This window comes from Notamacropus eugenii, chromosome 4 (assembly GCF_028372415.1).
Source record: "Notamacropus eugenii isolate mMacEug1 chromosome 4, mMacEug1.pri_v2, whole genome shotgun sequence".
Taxonomy (NCBI): domain Eukaryota; kingdom Metazoa; phylum Chordata; class Mammalia; order Diprotodontia; family Macropodidae; genus Notamacropus; species Notamacropus eugenii.
In genome coordinates this window covers 445,566,296-445,594,025 of record NC_092875.1, presented here as the reverse complement: position 1 = coordinate 445,594,025, position 27,730 = coordinate 445,566,296, and the positions used below count along the sequence as shown (strand labels likewise).

The 27,730-nt window shown below is 33.6% G+C and overlaps 1 protein-coding gene across 30 annotated transcripts in view; it reads right to left on the bottom strand.

The window, feature by feature from the left end:
- Positions 1-27,730, bottom strand: part of ARB2A (ARB2 cotranscriptional regulator A) — a 478,053-nt gene that overhangs the window by 342,329 nt on the left and 107,994 nt on the right. For 23 of the 30 annotated variants that reach the window (XM_072606132.1, XM_072606150.1, XM_072606136.1 and 20 more), the window contains one exon: positions 25,388-25,579. The exons of the other annotated variants lie outside the window; for them this stretch is intronic. In XM_072606132.1, coding sequence (XP_072462233.1) covers positions 25,388-25,579 — 192 coding nt within the window. The remainder of the gene's footprint in view (positions 1-25,387; positions 25,580-27,730) is intronic. 30 annotated transcript variants of the gene reach the window in all.

The following is a 27,730-nucleotide window of genomic DNA, read 5'->3' as shown; positions in this document are numbered from 1 at the left end:
AGCCAGCAAAAGAAAATGGTGTCAAATTAGTCTCAATGTGTGACTTGTTATCAAAGCATTTCAAAATTTAATTTCTTAGACATTTGGGCCTTTATAATCTATACTTAGACCTGAGAATATGATTAAGAGTCTCTAAATAATGTTTCATACATTCTGAGTATAGCTGTAGCTCATGTTCATCAGTGATGCAATTTTCATGGGAATATTGTTCAAAAGCATCAAAAGATAGTAAGACCTTCTGAGCTGTGTACCAGCAAACAGTCTTCATGTTATGACCTAAAAGTCTAGAAAAGAATAAAATTTGAAAGATGGAAAATAGGGAGGCATTTGGTAACTTTTTAAAAGTTACCAATAAGAAAAACAATTTTAGTAAATGAAAACTACTTTAGGAAATTATAATTTATACTGTGAAACAATCAATTGCTCCAGATTAATTTGGCAAGGAAAAGAAAAAAAATAAGGTGGAATATCATCTTATATACATACACACATATACACACATACATATACATTACACTAAATACACTAAAAATCTTTGCCACAGTCATGGATGAGACTGAGTACAGAGTTCCAGCCAAAATGGAATTTTATATGTATATATATTCTTTGTATATAGTGCAAACCACCAGATACTCTTTGAAAATGAAATAGTGCTTATTGCAGGAATCTCCCTAACATTACTGAGTCTTGTAAGGAAGATCCATGATCATTCAAAAATACTTTGGCCTATCTATAGGGACTATAGTCTAGATTATGACATGCTGTTGGAATAACAACCAGCAGAGCTCATTCATTAAATTAAGAAGGAGTAGGGCTCAGGGTTGAACTAAAAAAGATTGTCTTTGGAATACTGCAATGTACTTAACGATCCAAAACTTCCCTCTAAAACAAAAGCTGATAATTTCTTTTATTTTTAATATTCAATTTTTTCCAATTGCATATAAACATTTTAAATATTCATTCTTTAAAGTTCTGAGTTCAAAATTCTCTCCCTTCCTCCCTCACTGAGAAGGTAAGCAATGGGCAATCATACAAAACATATTTCTATATCAGACATGTTATGCTGTGAAAGAAAACACAGAGCATAAAAAAATAAAGTTAGGGAAGTATGCTTCTATTTACATTTAGTCTCCATCAGTTCTTTCTCTGGAGGTAGAAAGCATTTTTCATCATGAGTCCTTGGTAATTGTCTTGGATCATTGTATTACTGAAAAGAGGTAAGCCACCCACAGATGATGATCGTACAATATTGCTATTATTGTGTACAACGTTTTCCTGCTTCTGCTCAATTTCCTTTGCATCATGTAAATCTTTCCAGGTTTTTCTGAAAGCATCCTGTTCATCATTTCTTGTAGTACAATAGGATTCTACAACAATCACATGCCATTACTAGTTCATTCCTCAATTAATGGGCATATTCTCAATTTCTAATTCTTTGCCACTACAAGAGCCACTATAAATATTTTTTGTTCAAATAGGTCCTTCCCACCCCCTACTCAATTTTTTTAAATCTCTTTGGAGCACAGACTTATTAGTAGCATTGCTGCTGGGTCAAAGAGTATGCATAGTTTTATATATAGCCCTTTGGGGAGAGCCACAAATGCTCTTCAAAATAGTTGGTTAAGTTTGCAACTCCATCAAGAGTGCATTAGTGTCCCAACTTTTCCACTTCCCCTCAAACATTGGTCATTTTCCTTTTCTGTCATATTAACCAATCTCATTGGTGTTAGGTGGTACTTCAGAGTTGTTTTAAAATGCATTTCACTAATCAATAGTGATTTGGAGCATTTTTTAAATTTCTTCACCTGAAAACTGCCTATTTTTTCCTTTGACCATTTGTCAATTGGGAAATGATTTGTATTCTTATAAATTTGACTCACTGCTCTATGGATCTGAGAAATGAGGAAGGGCCCATGATTTCAATATCAATGTTCTAATGATGATGTTGTATTACTTCAGTTCTTGGAATAAAACTGTTACCTTCTACATGAAGTCTTTCTTAATTCTCAGAGCAGCTAGTTAGTCTCACCCATTACCTTGTGCAAGCTTAGCAAAATTATCATTTTTGATGTTTTGTACATATGTGTATGTTTGTAAAATCTATATGTAATTTGAAATACTAATAACTCTAGTTCTGTAAAAGAATCTATAAAGTGCAATAACAATAATTTCAAGTTTTTTATGAAGAAATCAATTTATTATAATTCATACTTTTTCCATATAAATGGCTTTAGTAGAAGACAAAATTAGTTGTGACCTCTGGTTAGCGGAGTTTGCAACACGAGTGAACCTCCCTCAGAAGCAGTGAATGGAGTGCTGGACTTGGGGTCAGGGACATCTGAGCTGAAATCCTGGAGTACACTCATTATGTACTAATTATACTCTTATTGTATGATCTCAGGCAAGCAAGTCACTGTAGAATGGGTATGATAATATTCACATTTTCAAAGGGTAGTTGTAAAGTCAACTGAGATAGTAATATATAATAGGCTTTGCGAACTTTAAATGCTATGTAAATTGCAGCTATTATTATCACCATCATCATTATTATTACTATCACTAATTGGGGGAACATGTTACAACTAAAGGAAGTGTACTCATCAAAACCTAACTCCTTGAAGGAACTTATTGCTAGAATAACTGATATGATCAAGGTCAAAGCTGAAACAAAACTTCAGAATATAATCAGAAAACTAGAAAATGGTAGTATCTTTTATGAGCAACTAAGTTGGTAGGTAGATAGAGCACCAGAGCAGGAATTAGGAAGACCTGAGTTCAAATGTGGCCTAAGATACTTTCTAGTGGTGACCATAGGGCAAGTCACTTAATCCTGTCTGCCTCAGTTTCATTTGTAAAATGAGCTGGAGAAAGAAACAGTAAGCCACTCTGGTATCCTTGCCAAGAAAACCCCAAATTGGGTCACCAAGATTTGGACATGACTGAAAAACGACTCAACAAAAATACCTTTTGTATACCTGGCAATAGCAGACATTCTGGAAGAACTACTTTAAGATGAAACACTTTAAAATTTGAATAAATTACTATTCAATTTCATTTTTCAGATTGTTTTAATATTCTACATAACTGAAGTTACAGTATTTTAGACGACACATAGACTACGAGTACCCTGTATGTTTGTTTCCTCCCCTGATAAAATATAAATTCCTTGAGAACAGGGACAGTTTCACTGTTGTATCCTCACCATCTAGGTCAATATCTGACAAAAAGTAGATGCTAAATAAATCTTGTAGATTGACAGTACTAGAAACACTGTTATACTGTATATTTCTAGATGTACACAGTTACACTGCATATTTCTATAAGTATATTGGAAAAGGATTGGATTGCAACACAACGAATGGTCTGCACAATTATAACCTATTTTTCTTCTTCCTTTTCTAAAACTGCAACACTATAATTTAACTAAGTGAAGTTAAGCCTGCCATCCAATAGTGTCAAAAACTATAACAGTAGTTTAAATCCTATTAAAGAAGCTTAAGGAGCTAAAAACTTTTAATTATACATAGAAAGATAAAGTTTTACTTCTCTACAACATTTCTGGAAGTTGGTATTAATCACAATATCTGGATTTGAAGAGTGGTTCTCTTATTTACCAGCTATAACACCTTGGGCAATCACTTTACCTCTTTAGCTCTCATTGTATTCATTTGTAAAATGATTGTGTGACATGGGAGACACTGGGGCAGGACCACTCAGCATGACATGCCCACATCAGAGAAGGTGCTGTACTCTGTAATCAAAGGAGTATTGAAACAGCTCAAAAGAAATGCAGGATGCACAAATTTGGAGTATCCACCCCAAATGCTCACATGGACTATTTGTGCACAACCCTGTGGTAGATCATCCCAAGCTCCTATTGGTCTGATCAGACACATTGAACTCTAGCATAGTGATATCATTTTGGTCCTTCTTAAGAATGAAGAACAACAACCAACCAACCAAAATAGAAATAAAGGATTTTTCAAATTGAAATGGATTAAGGATACTAACAAAATAGTATTTTGTTAAAAATTTTGCCTTTCCAATCCAGGAAACAATGGACAGCAACCCACCGAAGCCTTCTTGATGATAAAAGATTACAATATTCATTGTACATAAGGAGACCTTTTCAATTCCGGAGGAAAGTAATCAAGGAAGGAATTGAGTTTCAAAGTGACTGTAGCTTTGTCTGTTAGAGTAGAATGTCAAAGTAGAACTGTATTTTAACATAGTGACATTTCTTTGTTCAAGATTTCAAGTGTTAGTGAAAGTTGTCATGTGGAGAGAGATTTCCAAGAGCATGGGGGATCTATGCTGATTGGGATATTTCTCTTACTAGATGAGGAAAGTTCAATTTACAATAATGTTAAACCAATAAAAAAAAGTTTCTGTTACACTTGTGCCTAAAATTCAGCATTAATATAGTTTTCCTTTGACAAGTCCTTACTATCACTTCAGATTTGTCTACTCTGACTTCCCTCCCTCTCCCTGAAACATATTCAAAGGTTAGATCTTTTCCTTTCTAATAAAATTTCTCATTGGAATAACTTCTTATGTTTAATATAAGAAAGCTGTAGGTTATGAGTAATTTTGGAAGGGAGAGATTAATGAAGGAGGCTGCTTCCTCTTGGGCACAAACGCACACTCTGGCTACCACGTGGTGCAGGACAAAACCTGGGTCTTCCTTCAGCTTTCTCAATAGATCTTTGGCCCGACACAAATATCTGACCCTCTGATGACACATCCGATCACACATCAGTCCTCCTAACTGATCAAGGCTTGTGATCCCTTAGCCAAATTGTCTGACCTTCCTGGTGCAGAGAGACTGCTATGTATTTCACTTGGGATATAAAAGTTTTATTGACATAGATTATCTGGTAAAATAAAACCAATATATGACACTATACTATTAAGAGTAGGGGGAGGACTATGTCATGGAGAACAGCAATTTCTACTTCACCCACTTTTCCCTCCTCCCCGAATAGAGAAGAATCTAAGGGAAAAGAGCAAAGGAAAGAGTAGGAGGACAAAAGGAAGAAAAGTGATAAAATGCGTGAAATTTGCAAAAGGGGTCAGATGGAGCAGTAACTAGACCTGGAAAGAAAGAAAACATTAGGAGCAAAACAGTGCCCACTACTGAAGGTACAAAAGGATGAGCTATTTGTTCACTACTCCCTTTTATTCTGATGAGGTTCACTATCATATATAAAAATCTGTCCCTAATAATAGATACCACTGGATGCCCACTGGATGTCACTGTTTGAGAAAGGGCAGACCTCAAATATCTGTCCGGCAGGACAGGTACAAGGGCTATCACTAAAGTTTCTCCTTAACCAAAAGCTTTTTTGCTAGGTTTCTTTCCATCTAATAATCGTCTTTCCATACATACAACAAATGGTCAGTCATAAAGTCAGATAAGATGGTTTTGTGCCATTACTGGTCCATGCCTGTAGGAATAAAATAAATATAGGACTATAATGTAATGATAAAATAAATTGTTCATAGAAGATGGGAAGAGGTTAAAAAAAAATGAAATCAAGAATATAATTTGTTATAAGGATAGAACTCACTTAAAGGAAGGCTGGCTTCCCTGACTTCCTTTTGAATCTCAGTTAAAATCCCTTTTTTTTACAAGAAACATTTCCAGAGCTCTCTTAATGCTAGTGCCTTTCCCCCTGTAACTCCCTAATTTATCCTCTATACAACTTGTGTGTGCATAGCTTTTTGCCCCATGGGGCAGGGACTTTTTGCCTTTCTTTGTAACCCCAGTTCTCAGCACATGGCCTGAACAACAGAGTAGAAATTTAGTATTTGTTGATTTGACTATAACAACTATAATAATATCATAAATAAGTACAGTTTTCATTTGAATTATCTATATAAAAAAATGCATATTTCTGATTTCACAATGTAATTGATCACATATTTTTGGGGCTTTTCATTCACCCATTCATCAAGCATTCATTATGCATTCATATACAAGGCACTGACCTATGCACTAAAGAAACAAAGATAAAAACAAAACTAACCTTGCTTTCATAGAAGTTAAAATCTATTAGAGGAAGAAGTATATATATAAATTAATGAATAAAAAATGTCAAGTATATGTAAATGCAAAGTATTGTGGAACAATAAGCTCACTACTCCATTGATGATGAAGCTGTATATCAGGACAATCATTTTGGAAAGAAATTTTTAATTAAGCAAATAGAGACTAAAATAAAATATCCACAACCTTTGACTCATAGATTCTATTACTAGATTCAAAGGATATCACTGATAAAATCAAATTACCATATGCACCAAAATATTTATAATAACACTTTCTGAAGAGCTGGAAAAACAGATGCCCATCAATTGGGTAAATGCTAAACACACCATGGTACATAAATATAAAAAGAATATTACTATGCTGTAAGAAATTACAAATATGATGAAAACAGAGAGGCACAATGTGATCTATGTAAATTGATGTAAAGTGCAGCAAAGAGAGCCAGGACAATATTTAAAATGCCTTCAAAAGTGCAAATGAAACAAAAAGCTATCACAAAAGTAGCAAATGTGAGTGTTGCAAAAGTAAAGAGAATAAGTATGATTCCAAAGAAGAGACAGGATGAGAGACCCCCACCATACCCTTTTGTAGAGGTAGGAGGTCCACAAATATAGTATACTGCACATGTTTTCAGACTTTTGCAACATACAATCAGTTTTGCTGATTTTTTTCTCATCTTTTTCTCCTTTTTTGCCATTAAAAATATTGTCTGTAATATATGGAAACTGTGCTAATTAAGAACAAAAGCTATCAGTGTGAATTGGTTTAAAAAATTTTTAAAAGCAAATGTAAAATAACTTCATTGGCAGAGGTTATTAACAACTGTGGGGAAAGGAAGGTGGAGGAGACCAGGAAAGGTCTCAGAGTGGGAATATAAGCTTAGCTTTCAAATAAGCTAAAGACTGTAAGAGTTAGATGTAAAGAGAGATGAAATGTTGTTTTCAGTAATAATAAGTGGTCCAGTTTGAGCAGAAAGAATGGTGTAGGGAAGTGTGAAATTAGTACAGAAAGATAAGTTAGAGCCACATGAAAGGCATTAAAGAAACGCTGAAGGAGTTCATATTTTATCTTAGAGACAAAAGGGAACCACAGACTCTTCTAGAACTAGGTCTAAATGTTTGAGGATGTAGGGGTGGGAAACTGAGGCCCCAGGTTCCCCAGCCCTGCTTAGGCACATCAATATTACAGGTGTACGGAGAATTTTAGAGATTATAATAACCTTCAAATTACTAACAAAATGCTTTGTTTCCATTTATGTTTGACTCTTCACGTTTAAATCTCCTGAAAAACAAAGTATACTAAAGGACAAATTAAGGCTCATCAAAATGACTGTCAGGACAGACTCTCGTCACCAGATAAACCCTGGATATAACCATAAGTGAAAGCTCTCATTTGGAAGGCCCTCCTCTATCCTGTAGAAAACAAATTTCTTTCTCAATAGATATATCGATAGATAAAAAAGGAATAAATAACGACAGCAATATTGTTAAAAATGAGTAACGATAGGAACGGCTAGCATTTACAAAGAGCTTTAAGGTTTGTAAAGCACATGCATATGTTATATCACTTGATTCTTCTGGGGAACTTGTTTTGCAGATAAGGAAAATGAAGCAGAAAAAGGTTAAGTGATTTGCCCAGGAAAACTCTTTATTACCTCTACATTTTTTAACTCTTTTGAGGGGCTTCACAGAACAATTGTCAAAACAAAACAAAAACCAAATCACAGGTTTGGTCAGCCTATCCCAACTGAAACACGACAATAGGTTCAAAGCACAAATCAGTAGCAAGAAAATGTAGGTAGCACTTCAGAAGAAACCTTTACAGATAGCATAATCTCTGGTATTTACTATTGCTTTCATGTGTCCATTAATCAGCAGAATTGGTCACTTCTTCTGCGAGACCCAACTTCCCTAAAGGGTAAAGAACAAGGAATAAACCAAGAAGCCTCAACCAGGAATGCTCTAATGCACTGAAGAGCTAGCTATGGAAGGATCCTCAACTTACCCTCCAACTCATCCCTTCTTCCTTTAATGAATAATATAAACTTGACTGCCTGAGGAGCTTGCTTCTTTAGGGAGATTTTTATTGTTATTGTAGCCCTTAGATGTCTAAGTCCTCAGAGACAGGCATTCCACAGCTCTGTGATGGTGTGAATGTTTATTGAGAGGACTAAATTTTAATGAAGATAGTCTGATGGAGCAAACCAAAACTTATCAAGAATAAGAAGCAAAGCCTTATTTCAAGGACAGTATAATACTTGGAAGGCAGTGGATTTATAAATTGCCAAATGTGGTAGTTAGTTTTCCAAGAGTTAATATATTAGTTACTTAATAAAGTTAAAGAATTCTATTGAGTAACTTGACATTAAGGAAAAAAAATATTTCTTTTATAACTCCAGGAAACGATATTTCTACAACTTGCATTAATATTTCCAAAATTTATCAGGTAATATAAGATTCTATTGATACTCGTGTGCCTTTGTGTACAATGAAGACTGCTTCTACAATGGTATGTGAAAACAAAATGTTTGATAAGTACGTAATTTACTTGTTAATCTTAATTTCAGAGATGTGTCATCTCCATTTCTGGCTGATCTTCAATTGCCAGTTATTTCTAATACTTAAGTCTTGTGTTTCCATCCTTTCACCCCTTTTCCCAAATACTTTACATAAATATATGAGGGTTGGGGGAACAATATTTAAAGTGATTTTGGGAAAATTCTTTGCAGAGAGGTAAGTATTTTGCTAATGGAAGTAAATCATTCCCAAACTAATGTGAATTGGCTGACCAATATTAGGATTTGCTCAAATGAAACATACCAGAATTTGAACAACATATGAAAAATCTCACTACAGAATTTTGAGAGCTAAACAATATTAAAGGAGTTCATCAATCAATGCCAGCTCCATTAATGAGGAAATGAAAGCATCAAAATAATTCTGAAAACGGGATGGGGTACGCAAGAGGGCATTTTTCCAGGAATTGTTGTAAGGAATAAGAACTTTTTTGCAGATACTTTACAAGAATATATAATTACTTAATATTTTTATTAGATTGTTCAAAACTTAATGTCGATAATGAGATCCTAAAATGATAAGGATTTTAGGAAAAGTAAACAAGAAGAATTATTAATATTGAATGTCACCACAATAAATAGTTGCCACTCTGTTATATAACTGTAGTAGACAGTTTTCATCAAATTAAAGACAAGGAAGAGTGACAATATTTTTTCAGTCTCTATGCAGGTTTTATCAGATTATGTCAACTGCCACTTGTGATTTTCCCCTAGTCTCATCTAATAAATTCACTGCTTAGAAGCTTTTCAATAGTTGTATACAAAGGAAATAAGTATAACAGTAACTTCAAGTAGAACCATAGCACAAGTTAACCCCTTATGGAATGTGAAATAATTATTGAATAGATCATTCACTCTTTTTCTTTCGCAAAAGCAATGTCATGGGGATACAGATTCGTAATTGTCTTCATAACAATCCTAGCAAAGGAGAGAGGCAACGTATATATCTTGGTCCTCTGTCCAAATTGTGCTCCTCCACTTACCACCTCTGTAACCTTAGGAAAGTAGTCATTTTACTTTTCTGACCTCAGTTGCCCTCTGTCCTGGACTAGATAACCTCAAAGGTCCCCTCTAATTATAAATTTGTGATCTAAATAAGAAGATAGGAATCAGAGATAATACAGGGAACAAAAAGTCTAGCTCTAAACATGGCAGCTATAAAGGATCTGAATAACCTGGAAACAAATCAATCTAACAAATGTTCAGTTTGCATCCCTCTAGAATTTTGACAGATTCTGACTAAAAACCTAAGAATTAGCTTAGAACTGTCCCATAGTTCAGGTTATTCCATTACATTAGTAATGGCTTAATCAGAAGACAGGCTGGTCTGGATTAGTTCAAATGTTTGACTACTCTCGTTGACTAGAAGAGCTTTTCAATGCAGCAGGCTGTAGTGTGGTGGGTTTTTGCTGAAGGAGAGCCCTTTGTAGATGTTCATCAACTATCTCCTTAATGATCCATCCTAGAATTATCAAGGGAATTGAAATCAAGCTTACTGGAAGATTTGGCTCTCTTTCCATTTTTTGAAAATCAGGATATGTACCCTTTCCTAATCTGGTGGCAGCTCTCCTGATTTTAGAGATCTTCATGCACTGGCTTAGGAATCACATCTCCCAATAACTGTATGGCGCAAATGAAGGACGTCATCTGAGACAGGTGATACCCTAACTAAGAGATGATATTCATGCTCCAGCAAGCATAACAGAGCAGGGAAGAGTTTATCTCAGAGAAGGGAAGGGGGAATCTCATTTTTTTTTCCAACTGTGGGTATGAATTCACTGAGCATTTATAGCTGGCAAAAATGTCACATTCAAAATAACTATTTGTATGCATCAGATTCTTTAGTAAAAAATGAGCCTTATGAGGACAGGAAGAATATATGAAACTTTTGATGCTACACAAGCCTTCACACATTGCTCTGCCCAAAGAATACAGCTTAATAAATATTTGTGGAATGGTATTTATTCCCAGGCATAAGGAGAAAAGTTCATTCTAAAGTAAAATAGAAATTACAGTAGTATCTACATTTTTTATTATTCAGGTCCTTGCTCTATTCCACTAACGCAGATCATCAGAGATGATATGAAAAGTAGCCATATGTTTTATCAACAAAGACATTTCAACAAGCTTCTATCACTGCCAGTCAAAAATGGCAACAGAAATCACTTACAAATGGTCAGACCTAATCATCAATATGATCCTATACTGTTGTTGTTGTTCAGTCACGTCTGATACTTGGTGATCCCATCAATATGACCCAACACTGTTGTTGTTGTTGTTCAGTCACGTCTGATACTTGGTGATCCCATCAATATGACCCAACACTGTTGTTGTTGTTGTTCAGTCATGTCTGATACTTGGTGATCCCATCAATATGACCCAACACTGTTGTTGTTGTTCAGTCACGTCTGATACTTGGTGATCCCATCAATATGATCAAATGCTGTTGTTGTTGTTCAGTCACGTCTGATACTTGGTGATCCCATCAATATGACCCAACACTGTTGTTGTTGTTCAGTCACGTCTGATACTTGGTGATCCCATCAACATGATCCAATGCTGTTGTTGTTGTTCAGTCACGTCTGATACTTGGTGATCCCATCAATATGACCCAACACTGTTGTTGTTGTTCAGTCACGTCTGATACTTGGTGATCCCATCAATATGACCCAACACTGTTGTTGTTGTTCAGTCACGTCTGATACTTGGTGATCCCATCAATATGACCCAACACTGTTGTTGTTCAGTCACGTCTGATACTTGGTGATCCCATCAATATGACCCAACACTGTTGTTGTTCAGTCACGTCTGATACTTGGTGATCCCATCAATATGATCCAATACAGTTGTTGTTGTTCAGTCATGTCTGATACTTGGTGATCCCATTGGGGTTTTTGGCAAAGACACTGGAGTGGCTTGCCCTCTCCTTCTCCAGCTCATTTTGCAGATGAGGAGACAGAGGTAAACAGGGTTATGTGACTTGCACAGGTTCATAACAGCTGTGAAGTGTCTGAGGTTGGATTTGAACTGAGGAAGATGAGTTTTCCCGACTCCAGGTCCAGCATTCTATCCACTCCACCACCTAGGAGCCCTGTGACAAAGTATTGTGTAGGATAATAGTGATGGTTCACACTTACATCATTTTCTAAGATTTACAACCTACCTACTTTCATTCCACAAAAATTAATTGTGTGCCAATTATGTGCCAGGCACTGAGCTAGATGTTGTACATTAAAAAGGAATAAAAAAATCTATCTTTGTTCTCAAGGAGTTTATATTCTATTGAGAGGAGATGAAATAAGTAAATATAAAGTAATCTGGAGGGTGGAGGGCACTAACATCTAAGTGGATCAGAAAAGGCAGGATGTAATATTTGACCTAAGCACAGATAAGAAGTAACTATTTCAATCACAGGGAGGAAGTCTGTAGAGGTACAGAGATGGTATATGAAATGTCATTATGAAAAATAAGCAAATCACTTTAGCTAGAACCTGGAGAAGAGTAAGGTGCAGCAAACCTCTGAAAGACAGGATGTTGTCCAGACTATAAAGGGCCTTAAATGTCTAACAAAGAAGTTGGTATTTTATTCTAGAAGCAACAGGTAACCATTAGAGCTTCTTGAGAAAGGGAGTGGTCAGACCTTCTCCTTAAGAAAATCATCTTAGAAACTTTGTGGAGGATGAGACAGAATGGAGGTAGTGAAACTTATTAGGAGGTGATTGCAACCATCCAGAGAAGAAGCAATAAAGGCCTAAAATAAAGGTGGTAGATATGGGAAGAGAGACAAAGGGATGGATGCTAGAGATGGACAGAGAAATGAAAAGATTTGGCAACTGCTAGATATGGGGGAGAGGGGTTTCAAAGTTGCAAAACTTGACTTTCTAGGATGACAGTTGTGTTCTCAACAGAAATAGAGAACTGAGCAAGAGGTAACATTTTGGAGGGAAAGATGATTTTTTAAATGTGAATAAAGAGAAAGGGATGATGGATGCTAGATATGGTATGGAGATAGAAATGAAAAGATCTGGCCAAAAAAAATGGGGTAGGGGAAAGGGAGAGGAACTCCAAAGTTGCAGAACTTTGGTGACTAGGATGGTTGTGTTCTCAACATAAACAAGTAAGACTAAAAGATTTAAGAGAAAAGATTATGATTTAAGAAATGTCCAATAGGCAGTTGGTAGCCTGGGAACACAGCTCAGGAGAGAAAAAAGGGCTAGTCTTCTTTATAAAAATGATAGTTAAACACTATGGAGCTGATGAAATCACTGATAGAGAAGGAAAAGAAGGTCCAGGAAAGAGCCTTGGGGTATACTCATACAAAAAGGGTAGGAAACAGGGATGAATCAGCAAAGATACAGCCATGATGGTAAGTGGAGAACCACGACAGTCATGAAAACTCATTATCCGGAGATAAGTCAGGAGGGTCAGGTTGAGTCAACAATATCAAATGTTCAAAAGAGGTCAAGATGGATGAGGACTGAGAAAAAAACTACAAGATTTGTCAATTTAAATATCAATGATAACTTTGTAAGAGCAGCTTAAACTGAGTAAAGATAATAGAAAAGAAAGCAAAGACAAAGTAGAAGTTACAGTTCAGAATAATGGAGGAATGGGGGAACTGGAGTTCACCATGAGGACAAAGAACAGACTTAGGAGGAGGGAAACAAAGGAAGAAACAAAATGATAAAAGGTTGTCAGAAACGTTCCAGAGGTCTTGATCTTGGAATTAGAATACTTATAAACAATGATGAAATCAAAAGTACGACCATCACTCGGTATGACTTAGATGGAGGGAAAGTGACAATCATGGGCCTTGAGAAAGTTGACGAGCTCAGAAGTCCGAGTGTTTCAGGAAACATCAACACATATATTGAAGTCCTCAAATGCAGAGAAAGAGTCACAGAGGAGAAGAAGAAGCTACCAACTAGAAACTGAAAACCTTGAGAAAAGAGAAAGAATGAGCTGGAGGACACTTAACTGCCATCATGTCTATTGTAGATAGAAATGACAGATCTGGATGGATGAACCTCTAGGGAAGGGGAGGCTGCTGAGTGATGGTGGTAAAGGGCAGGCCTTCTGGAGCACACTGTGCAAGGGCTATTATTTCCCTAAGGATTTTTCATTTAAGCAAAATGTTACACCCCAAATTATCAGTTTTTCTTCTGTAATTTGGTTTTAAAAGGCACTGCAAACATTAAGATTCTTTATAATTAGTTCAACCACTTTCAATGCCAAAAATAATTCTAATTTATTTAGATTTAAGGACAGACAACCACTGCATGGGGCAATACAAAGTTCACAAAACTTCAGACTGATAGAAAAGCAATTAAAACTAATTACCCTACAAAAATTTAAATGTAGCTTTAAGTTGTTTTCCCTCATACACCAGCAATTATTTATACCCAAGATTCATTATCCATTCTCCTCTCAAAAGCAATCTTAAATCTCACTGCCTATAGCACCATGCAGACATGTACAATATAGCAGACTAAGGCTATCCAGGCCAATTTTTATATCAAGAACTCTCTCTCTAAAATGTTACAACAAAATACGACAAAGCAAAAGGATTCACTGAGACTATTAAAACAAAATTTCTACATTACCAACAAATAACTGATTCCTCACCTCTAGTAATATGACAGAATGGGAGCTTGGTTTAGGGAAGTAACCAATATTTCAGGCATCTAAAACGCAAGGAACTACAACCTTCATATTTTTAATTTATAATATTAAGTTCTGATCATTTTGATGTTTTGTTTTTGACATGACTAAACCTTAAAGGAGAAAATATTGTTAAGAGATTGTGTCAAGAATTATTTGTTAATCATTTCTAGTCCATTTACTATGACCAAATACATTTTTTCCCTTAAAAAATAGCTTTCAATCTGTTAATTTGCTACTGAAAGTGTATTCTACGCAACCCAATTTTTTTTTCTAAAGGGAACATTGCAAATTACCTTAGATGGGCGATAACGAAAAAGCAACACCATTTATTAATTTTGTGTAAGTTATTCTCCACCCAGAGATTCCTTGGAGGGGAAGAACATGTTTGAATTTCACCATACAGTGCCACAGGCAGAAAGTGAAGCCAAACTAAACAAATGCATCCTGGAGGGAGAGAAAATGCCTTGCAGCAGCAAATGACCTAACGCCCACCTCACTAGTGAGGTTTGATGTTGTCATTTGTTAATTTCAAGAAAAAAAAAGACAATTATCAACAGTTTTAGTTGATTCTGATAGAACTATTTAACTTTTTAAAGTTTTTGATCAAAAACAACATATGATATTCAAAAGGCTACATATTTTCAAAAGATAATTCCAAGTAAATTTGCATGAAAAGCTCCATGAAAAACTTATTTTCTTACTATTACAGAAAATGCAAACTAAGAACTATGTTGAACTATTTAAAGAATTAGCAAAAATTCTTGACATGAATTTCTGTGCATGAATATTCTCTCAATTATTTTAAGTCCAATTCATAGTAAGCAAAAGATAATTTTATTCAAATATGCAGCTCTTGGTATGAATAAGCAAGGAGTTGTTTCCCTACTGAATTGATAACTCTTTTAAGTAATGGTTCATTTAAAAAAAAATCAACACTGTGTTGGCAATTTGCAATCGTAACATCCACGTGTATTTGCACATACACACATATTCATTCCAAAAGAGAGAAATGCTTTAATAAAATGCACAAAAAATTCATCAATTAATTCTTATTAGTCAATTAATTTTTATTACAAAGTGAATTTTTGTGAATGACATATATGCAAGCTGCACTATGATAACTATATAGATCTATAAATTATTAGTATTGAAAATTACTTAACTGATCTTGAATATTCAAAATCTGTATCTACCAACTAAGATGACAGATCATTTAAAATTCATTCTACCATAAAGGAATTGTTTTTAAATGTTCCATCTTACATATGATCCCTTAAAAAAATTGCTTTAAAGTTACACTATATTCAAATACGTGGAAAGGTCACACTAAAGAAAACAGAAAACTAAGTTCAGCAAATATAATAGTTTTCTTCATAATGAGACTAAGTTGTCCTCACCCTAAAACTGAAAAAATTACAGAACATAGGGTCATATGTGAAAATATAAGATCTCAGCTAAATTTCCTGAATATTACCACCTAATAACTGTGCAATTGTTTTCTCTTGTTTAAAAACAGATATTCAACTGAGATCCCATAAAATCACATATGACCTCATTTATACTGAGCAATTTTTTTCCTTAAAGGGGCCTGTAGGATATAAAAACTGGAAATCACTTTTTTATCCTTTTTGAAAATATTGTACTTAACACAGCATAACATTAAATATTAAAGTCTGATAATTAACTACATAGTCTAAAGCTCTAAATACAAATAAGACTATACTGTGTTTTGCCACCTCTCAGAACACATTCTCACTCAGCTGATGCAACAGGATGTATTTATAAGATTAATTTAAATAATGAGTGACTATGGGACATAAGGACTTTAGTACTGTCACCTTTATTTATCAATAAATGTTATATTTATTAATAATTAGTCCTATTATAAGGTGAAAGTATCTCCTTAGTGTGTATATGTTATATACTCATTCTGACAGGTATCTCTTAAAAGATTTAGCTACTTTTGATTAAGAATTGCAAAGAAAATGAAACAAGCCTACAAGACAAGAGGTGGTGAGGCATGAATACAAAAGCAGCAGTAAAGAGACTAGGGATTATAATGACACCTTCTGTTAACTTTGGGGGAGCAATCTGCCACATGGCTTCGGGTAAGCCTGTTCATGTCTCTGTTCTCGACTTCTCTTAGGTCATACCATTCAAACACCTAGGAAAAATATTAAATTATCTAAGAGACACAGGTGGGTAGAGTGAAGAGAGTCCTGGTCTTGGAAGTCAGAAGGATAGAACCCACTGATTAAGGATCCCTCCTCTGACACTTAATTGTTGTAACCATGGACAAGTCCCTTCCCCACTCTGAGCTTCAGTTTCCTAATCTATAAAATGGGGATAACAATATGTGTTAAACATTTACATGAACACAATACCTGGGAGGACAATAAATGAAACCCTGGAGTGAAAAAAAAAAACAACCCAAATTTGCAATAAACATCACCAATAAAATTTGATATTGAAGTCATATAGAGAAATTACCCAAATATAAAATTCCAAAAGCAATCATCCAATTGATAAGCAGTGAAATGATATGAACCATTTTCACAAGAACTGCTATATTTTGCTATAAATTACTGTTTGAAAACATGCTACACTTAACTACTTGTAAGAGAAATATTAGCTAATCAAAACAATGCACTTCACACCCTGGAAATTAACAGCAGAAGATGGATACCATTACTGGGCCTACGTCTCAATGAGATCAAAGAAAGAGGAAAAGGAGCTACATGTAAAAAAAAAAAAAAGTGATGCCAAAGAATTGGAAATTAAGGGGATGCCTATCAATTAGAAAGTGGCTGAACAAATTCTGGTATAAAAATGGAATGGAATGCTACTGGATTATAATACATGAAGAAAAGGCAGTGTCAGAGGAACCTCAAGGACGTATCAGCACAATCTCAACATCAATATTGCTTAAAGGAAGGACCGCCTCATCTCCTGGCAGAAGGTGACTAGCTCAGGGTGCACACAGCCAACATGGGGATAGCTTTGTCTGATTATGCACACTCAGCCGGAAGGGGGACAGGGAGACAAGAAAGAGGAAAAAGGGGATTTGTTGTTAAGTACCAAAAAGAGTACAACAACAAACAATTTAAAAAAGAAACTGGCAAAGATGACATAAAATGGGATCAGTCATTGCTGCAAAGGCTATAGGAAAACAGGCATGCATTATTAGTGAAGCTGTGGACTGGTCCCACTGCTCTGAATATCTTTCTGGAATTAGACAAGAGAAAAATCAACAAACCGCTCGCACCTTAAACCCAGCAATCCCAATACTGGATATGTACTTCAAGAACGTGAGAGACAAAAACAAAGTTCCAATATATCCCACAACATTTAGAGTACACTCTTTGGGGAAACAAACCAAAAAAAGCAATAAAATGGATGTGAATCAAATAGGAAATGACTGAAAAGAGCTTTGGCATTTGAATGTAATTGCGTATTACTCTGCAATAAGAAATGGAAAACATAAAGGGATGAAGAATTGTACCATAGAAGGAACAAGCACTGGGTTTGGAGTCTTTGGACCTGGTTCAAATGCTGGCTTTGCTACTTACTAAGTGACCTTGGACAAATCACAGTTTTCTTATTTGTAAAATGAAGAGGCTGGAACAGAGGACTCTAAGGTCCCTTCTAGCCCTAAATCTATGATTCTATGAATTCAGAGAAGAATGAAAAAAATGTATATGAACCAATACAAAGTAAAATAAAATTTCTATACCTACAATTATGTAAATGAAAGAATCACTAAAATTAAGTTGAACTCAGAAATTTAATACAAAAGGGGTGACCAAAGAAATGACAACGGTCCTAGAGAACATGAAATAAAACGCATGTTCCTCCTCCTGGCTGAGAGTTGAGAGACAATCAGAACAGAATGTTATGTTGTCAAATGTAGTAACTATACCTGGTGTTTCTAATTACTTTTTTCTTTGTTAGAAAGAATGGTTCAATCCTGAAGCAGATGGAAAAGGAAGGGTATATTTCCAGAAATGTGATGTAAAAATAGAACATAATTTAAAAACATAAGATATCAATAAAACATTTCATGTATATATATATGTATATATATTAATTACTCATAGATTGGTTGTAAGGTTCAAATAAAATAATGTGTGTAAAGCATTTTGAAAATCTTAAAGCACTGATACAAATGTCAGTTACACAACTAACAAAGCAAAGAGGTGAATAACTATGTTAAAAAAATTATATAAAACATAAATAAGTTGCAATGTATATTCTGAATTAACTTTAAAAATTCCCTATTAGATTTCTGGGGAACTTAGTTATCATAAATTACTGAGGCTAAATAGATAATACTTCCTTAATCTAGTCAGTCATGTGTTGTTTTTGTACAGAATTACAATCTGGAGAGATTTTACTTAAAGAAAATATAAGTTGCAAACTCTGCAAAAATTACAAAGCAGTACATTTACAAAACAGAAATTTTTTTCAAAGTAAAACCATTCATGTATAATACCAGCAGTAGCATTTATGCTCTATATAGAAAATAATCTTTCAGTTAGAATTTGTAACTAAAAAATGCTTTTGACAAATAATACATACACACACACACAGAGAATCTAAAAGAACACACAAAAAAAGCAATGAAGAACTTCCTTGGAATGCTACCATAATTTTGTGTTATAAATTCATTTTCTGTGACAACCACACTCTCTAAAATGCTACATATTTATTTTTAAACCTTATAAGAATAAAAGCTATTGGCCACACAAAGACTATTGAGTTGGATTAAGAGTCTCAGTCTTCTATTACTAAAACAGCTATTTTCATGATTTGGTACATCTCTGATTTTTATAAGTTTAGATTCAACTAATTATTTCCTATTAGTTTTAAAAGAACTGTCTTCTCTTCTTTATAGTTCACCACAAATAAAAGTATTCAATTATGTAAATCAGATACTTAAAAATACTAGAAATCACTGAGTTTTAAGAGCTATATGAAATTTAAACAAAAGCATAAAGGGTTTTTTTTAAAAAAAAAAGGAAAAGAAAACCAAGAGTGTAAATGCAAACCTGACCTATTCTCTAATCTTTTCTTTATAAACCTAGGCTACCCAAGAATCTTCAACTAATTATTCCATTTTATTGATGGCATTTTTCCCTAGGGAAGTTATTTAAAAAGTTTAACCCCTGAGCAAGTCATGGCTTCTCTTGCCTTTGAAAGTGTCAAGTGCATTGATTATAACTGCAGGAAGTGTTACCTTCTACCCAGAGAATCTCACCCTGGACAATCTTAAACACTGTGTCTCTTCCAAAACAGCTTTGATTCAGCAATTCAGACCGCTTCAGCTGATATTAAAGGAAGCAACACCACAGAAAAGGGATCAGCAGTTAAAACGAAACACAAAGAAGAAAAACCCAGATCTTGGAGATAGTAGCACAAAGCTCAAGAGTAAAGCAGATTTGAAAAAGACATCAGAGTCACTAAAAAAAGAACAACATGACAGAAATTAAACAAGATTTTTTTGTTCACCATCTATGCATTTAAACTCATCTCAACCTCCATTGAAATTCTGATCATACTATGCAAACCCCAAGGCTTTTGACATACTTTCAAAAATCCACACCCCCTCTTTCTCTTTTCTAACTCTCCAGAGTCACTTCTAGGTATCCAATAAGTTAAAGGGGAAAATGTATAATTTAGATGTGCACATAATAGAAAACTATAAAAAATATATAATAACTATAGGGCAACATTTTCATTTAAAAATTATCCCTAACTACTTCCGTAGTTTAGCATGGCTCTCTCTCCTCTTCCTGTACTTGTTAGTAAAAAGAGCTTATTTTCCTCTTAAAATCCTCATTTCAAGTCATATACATAAGAAAAAGCTTATATCAATATTTTAGTTAGGTCAGCATAGGGGAACAATTTAACACATGGTGCTATATAAGCTGTTTTGTAACCTGCAATATACTAAAAAAAAAAGATTAGAAACACAATTAGCTCAAAATTCATTGCAAAATTCATTCAGATCAATAGCACAGAACAATGATGGATAAGGAGAGGCCAACAGCTATCACAGAAAGGCTTATTCACCTCTGTCTTAGAAACGGTACCCCAAATTCCTGAAAGTAATTGGATTTTCAGAACTGCAAGTGGGTTTTTTCCAATTCGCTCATGACAGGGCCAGAAGGTAATGATACATCTGCCATGATGCAACAAGCAGACCTGTCTTCTGTCAAGAGTTGAAATCATAAAGGAATAAGCTGTCGTTAACAACCTCTCTCCAAACACAAGAGCTGTCATCTCATTGTTTTCCTTCACTGGCATAGGGGCTGATGTGGGTTTATATACCCTGTCAATTCAGTAATATGCTAAGCTTTTAACCTTTTCTAGGATTCATGTTTTGAACAATCTTCTATGAACTCTATTATGCAATAACTTCTACTTTCTTTAATCAACATTTTTATGTGTTAAGATAATTTTTTTATCTTGAATTGCTGAACTTTCTCAACCCATAGCTAAAATGATCCAGTTCTGAGATTTTATGTCTCCTATGTTTTAAGCAGAAATTTTTCATCATATTAAATATTTTCATAGGTTCCTTAAATTAGTTTAAATTCATTGTTCTAAAACACAGTATAAATCCGATTTTTAAAAATGTTGAGATGTTCACATTCATAAGTTTATATATATGCATACAAACACACACACATATATGTGCATATATATATATACACACATATGTATGGATCAATCTATTTATCTTTGGAAATGGTTAAGTCAATGTTAGACCATTACTAGAGAACCCATGAATTACTAGAGAACCCTATGAATAAATTCTGATCGCTATTTTTAAAAATCACTATATTTTGAAACGTATTATATATTTGAACACGATTAGATTTAAAAGGATCTAAGGAACTATCCTGTTTTTATGACTCCTGATCACGAAACATGTCTTTAATATCACAGCTAACATATTTCTGGCACTATATACATGTAATTATTTAACTTTGACTTTAAATTATTATTTGGCTTTTCTTTGCACTATCACTGCTGTTAATAACAGCTAGGGAAACGCTCCTTACAGAAAAAAGTATTTATTTTCTTACTCGGTATTCATATTGGATCCCTAGAATTCTACTGAAATTTCTACACGTTCATCCTAGTTAAATCCTGGTTTTTTCATTACTCAGATGAAAATGATCTTGCATTCACTCTAGGAAGAACTTTGGATAAAGAGATTTATATTTAAGAGCTAGATGGCAAAAAGAATACACTAACTTAGAATAGTGGTAAAAATCATACCCTATTCCTTTTTAACAACCTCTAATGACTCCAATAACTTTTTTTGAAAGAAAGTATCTATTATCCTGTAAATAATTCACTGAACTGAAAATCTCTGTGAAAAAGGTAACAAAGTATAACAAACTCTAAAGCAAGTACATAAGCACTAATGCAGAAAAGTTAACATTCATTTTGCTACAAAGGAATATACAAAAGATGGAAAACCAAACAGTTACAATAAATCAGTTTTGAAATCACCAACATAGCTAAACCACAAGTCAATTCCCATTAAAATGATCTCCAAAAAATTGTAGAAAAGTATTTATTTATCCAAATGCTCCAATAAATAGAGCATCTCTTAAGATTTCAAATTTTATTATAAACTATACTGAAATTTGCTATATACCTTATAATAAGATATGATATTTTATAACTTCTAGATTCAAATGGTTCCTTTCGTTAAAACAGGAAAAAGTGACTAACTGGGTGATTTATTTAAAGATTTCATAAGTAGCCATGGCAATAACTCATTCTTTAACATATAGAAAAAAAGAGGGTTTTATTTTTCAGAAGTATAGATTTCTTTTCTAGAAAATGTACTAAAATTAATAAAAGGTTAATACATTTAAGGATTCAGAGATAAAAATCAATATTTAAGAATGATGTTAGTAAGTGCTTATTAGCTGAGTGACTGACAAATGGCTTGGGTTTCACCTGCCTCCTTGCTAGAGTTATAACCAGACAGTGAAAGGACCTCTAAATAGTGGAAGATTAGACTAGGAAAAAAATCAGTTTTGAACAATTCATAAACTGCTTCCTTAAATAAGCCCTGAATAATAAGCATTTTTTAATATTCATAATTTATCATATGCAATAAACATTCTTATCAGAATGATTTTGCTAAGAAGGGCTATGGAACAAAAACATATGCCTGATCAAGTTGTAATTCGTTTAGGACGTCTGTTAATAAAGGTCTGTACTAGATGATCTCAAAGAATGCCCCTAAAACCTAATTTCAGCACTCTCAATTCCACATGTCCGCCTCCATTAAAAAAAGAAAAAAAATACGAGACACTCGTAATTATAGAATTAGATTATTATTAGTATCATGAAATATAAATAATAATGACTAGTTCCAAAGCAATGCGTATTTCAGAGCAGTATCTATTTTAGATATGAAACTTTATAAACTTTATATACCACTTATCATTTGTAGGGCAGAGTAATGCAGTGAAACCAAGGTAAATATCCTAAGAACTCTGTTAAGCTTTCAAATACTTGTTTTTAAAGTTTTGTTCAGGGAGAGTCCTTATAAACAACAATTTCTGATTTATAAAATGAAATTTTTTAACTCCAACTTTGTAGGACAAGTACCTAAGACAAAATAAACAAGCTTCTTAAACGAGAGCTCAGGGACCTAAACTTACAAACTAATGACAGTATACATTACACAGCTACAAACAAAAACTAAAGGGAAACAAAAGTAGGCTAAACAACCTCTGCAGTTTGTAAAAATGAAAAAGTACTAGACATTATTCTGATGGTTTGTTACTTTTGCCAAGGTATCATGCATGCGCTGTCAGGCCTTCCCTAGGAAACAAGGTAAGGATTGTCTAACAATGGACCACTATCACTCTAAGTATATCACTAGTACCATTTTGAGTAAAAAGAATAGGTCTCATCCTTCAGTGACACAAACCATTTTTTCTCTTCTATTTGGTATACTATTCAATAAGAAGAAAGGATAAGGTAAGGGGACAATTTGTTTACCTCATCCCCCAAATCTCATCCTTATAACCCAGGTATATTAAAAAATGACACACCTGAGTTCTGATGACAGGTCAATGACTGAAGTGAATTTAAGCATATAATGAAAATACTTTATTTTAGAAACATGAATTTTAAAAAGTGTTGCTAATTTAATTCATGGTAGAACCCATGAACACAGATGATGACACAGTAAATAGGATATACAGAAGGGTATAAAGCAATAAAGTTATATGTGGAAATAAATAATGTCTATGGAAAGCAAATTCTTGGTTCTCTAGCAAATTTATTATTATTGAATCAAATGAGAGAAATTGCAAGTAGTGAGTAGAGTGCAGCCTTGGAGTCTTAACATCTCAGGTTTCAGCACTGCCACCCTCTCACCATAGCAAACAACCCTTGAAGAACAGAAATTATAGACAAGCTGCTGATCTGCATAAAGGAAGGGGTTTCCCACTTTAGGAGTTTTCAAAATTAATGAAATCACCATTCAGGTGATTTCCCAAAAACCAGGTTAAAAAATATTTGATTTTCTTTACCAAATGAGGTTTCAAAATAGGTGCTACATTTTTTAAAAAGTCCTATTTTACAAAAAAAAAAAATTCTACTTAATTCCAAAGGAAGAATCTGTCTATAGCGGCATTCATTTCAAAATGTAAAAAAGTGTAACAATAAAGCACTGAATGAAAAACAATCTGATACAACTTGTATTTCTGCAAGCCCCTTCAATTTTAAAAGATATTTAATCTCAAAATACTACTTGGTTACCAACTTTTACTGGTAAAATCAAAAGCAAATTCATTCACCAATTTGTTGTATGTGATGAATAAAAAAGCTGCCAGACAAATCAAGATGTTGATGCAAACCCTAAAATCCTGAAACCAAAATTGTTCTTTTGAAAATGAATCCTGAACTTAACATTTAAGACTAAATGTAAACGATAATAAGTGTATTGCTTTAAACATATCTATTCAATTTTCATCAAGAAAAATTGGTGCTATAGATTTCTCAAGAAAATATAACCCATAGATGCATATGATATTCCTGAAATAAATGACTCTCTTGCTCTAGGAATAAAGCTTTTAAACAGGACATAATTTCACTTTATTCTATGAAAGTCTCTGTTTTCACATACAAAAACGAACTCTGTGATTCAAAAAAAAATTGACCATTCACAGAATTTATGAATGAATCAGTAAAACACAAGGAGACAAACAAGGAAACGAACAACTGCATGACAAGATGAAACAACAGAATCTTAAATGTAACACAAAAATAAATAATTGAATTTTACAGTAAGTACCTTTTCTATAAAGGTTGATTTCAGATGAATAACTAGATAAACATGTAATTTACAATTTTATTTTCCTTTGTCATTTCCTAAGGGTATTTTATTTGAGACTTGTGAAAAATAAATCAACATGCTAAAAGGATTTTTTTAAAGTAAGGGCACAAATACAAAATTAGTTCTGCATTTTTCTTTCATGGAACAAGATATATTTAGTTTTTAACTCCAGTAAACAACACTTCAAAAAACTTATAGTGATTTTACTGCCAAACTTATTTTCAATTTTGTATTTATCTGCATAGATGCTGTCTCCCCTAGTAAGAGGTAAACTCTTTGAGGGCAGGAAATATCTCATTCTTCTCTTTATATTCCCAGCACCAAGCACAATGTCTGGCACTTAATATATGCTTGCTGTATTTAAGTGAGTGATGTTCAAAAAAGGTACTCACTGATTGGTATTTCAAAGAGATGAATGTGATGAAAAAAATATGAGAAAAATTTAGAATGCCAAATCTTCATTGCAGAGGGAACTTTCTAAAGAACCTTTCTTAGCTCCCATTCCCTTATTTTTCTTTCTTTATTTGACAACAAGATAACTCAACACAATGTTTCAGGTAAGAAAACTAATTACAACTAAAAGATTAAAATATATTTCAGGACATGTTAAAAATCCTGAGCCCAAACATGTAATGAAACTGAATAAAACTAAAACTGTAATTTCTAATATGTAATAAAACAGAACTAAAAATAACAAAAAAGAAATAATTTCACTTACATCCATAGCTCTCTTAATATAAGGTATCTGTGTGCCACTGTCCAGATCTTCATTTATAATAAGCCTTCTAGCCCATTGACCTGCCCTGACAACACCACTACCATGAATTAAAACCATCAGTTTGTCTGGATTAGTCATTGCATCCTCACTCATAAAGATAAAATTCTTTGGTTCACTCTCAGTAGCATCTACCTGTAATTAAAAAGAATTAAATAGTGAGTATAAATGTTATGTTTATATATAAACAAAAATGACTGGTATCATAAATTATAAAACAAAGATACCCACAGATCACACTGACATCACAAAGCTGTGAAATAGATTACAATGTAAAACATTCATCTGAAATTTAAATTTCATTTTTAGACTGAGAAACAAGAAAGGCATAATGAAGTTCTTCAGTATAATGTTATGAAGAAGGAAGTGAGACTTTAAATGTTGTTCTTTATTTAAATCTACAAGGAAAAAGATGCAACTGGAAGTATATTTGTCGATGGAAAAACAAATCTTTTTTGCTATAAACAATAGCTAATGCCTAATGGAACAATAGAAAGTTATTGAAAACTTCCCAAAAGGTGACTGTCATCTATTACAGCTTCTATAATTCTCCTCTATAATAGACAAATACACAAATGTTGTTCTCTGTTCCCTATATATACAGTAATTAATTCATGAATCAAAATTATAAGCCCATGCTATTGTATGCATTTATTTATTGGTTACCTATGATTATATTAACCTACAATGTCATGATATTCAATATTTTTTATAAAACGTCTGATATATCATCTAGTCTTATCATTCTCTACAGGATAACTATTTTGTTGGAAGATAATTTTAAAAAGGAATTTCTCAGCCTTGTAAGAACTATATTGTGACACATAAATTAACCCAAAAGAAAATGCAATCTAAATTTTTCCATACAAAAATTGAGGCTTTGATATGTATTTAACATAAAACTTGGCTCTAGAGTGTAGTGTAGTCCCCATTTACTAAATGTGTTAACACAACCTCTCTCAATCTCACTTTCATTATCTGTAAAGTGGATATAATAGTTTATTTCCTACCTCACAAGACTGTTGTGAGAAATTATATAAAGTACTTAAAATACTTTGTAAATTATATTATGTATACTCTAACATATTATGTAAATGTCAACAGTTATTACTAGGAATATTACTTCTTTTCCTCATACCCTTTCTAACTAATTCTAGTTTCAGTGGATGATCTGATCCAAAGACTACCAAATGGGAAGACAGGGAATGAACCAACTTTGATGCTTCACCATCTACACCACCAGCTCTCACTCTGTGTTTTGGTGGAGTAGTGACAAGCCCAAGTTTCCTCCATAAGTACTGCTCACAAATAATAAACAAACTGAAGGATGTGAGGGTTACTTCTAAGTTCACTAGTTACTACTGCTTTGTAATAATCATAAGCTGAGATAGAAGTGGGCTTTAAGAGTCATGTATCAAGTATGCCCCACGCAAAAAAACAACCCTAATTTGATGGAAAGTTTCAACTCTAAAAGGTTGACTTATGTGTTGCATAACATGGTACTTTTTTAAAAATTTCTTCAGTAATACTAATGAATTATTAGGAGAAATTTTCAGAAAAGTTTAGCTGAAAAGGCCAAAAAAAGCTTTTCTTTTCCAAGCTTTTGTTGCTATTACCACCACCACACACACACACACACACACACACACACACACGACAAGAAAAGAAAAGTAAAAGGCTGAAAACAGTTACATTTCAAATTTCTCCACTTTTCAAATAATCTCATCAGTTCTCAATGACAGCCTTATAGTACAGTGTCTACATAGATAAATGTTTTTAAAATATCAATTATTTACGTTGGGCTGTATTAAAATGTTAAATATTTCTTATCATTATCTCACATGGGGAAATATCTAGAATCAAAATAGTTAAGAGGTCTAAAAAGGCAACTGGTAGTAGATGCAGAACTCTAACCAAGCTTTGTCACTGACTTTTGAGGCAGGTTATTTTTTCAATCAGGTTAGATGATGTTCCTCTCACCAGTGGAGACAATACTTTCCTACTTCAGAAAGCATATTAAGATTATTAATAAATGCATAATCACAAAGCAATCTGAAAGTAAAGGACTAAAAATATGAGAAATATTAAGGGGGAATAATGATAGCCTCATTATTAGCAATTGTGCAGTAGTCAAGGCATGAAGCTTAGCAAAATTACACCAATTTTCCATGCATTAAGTATCTACAACAAGCAAGAGCAGATGATAAACATAAATATGACTGAAAATATGGAAAATAACAAAGAAAAAATAAAAACAAAGGACAAAAGAAAAAAGATAAAATAAAA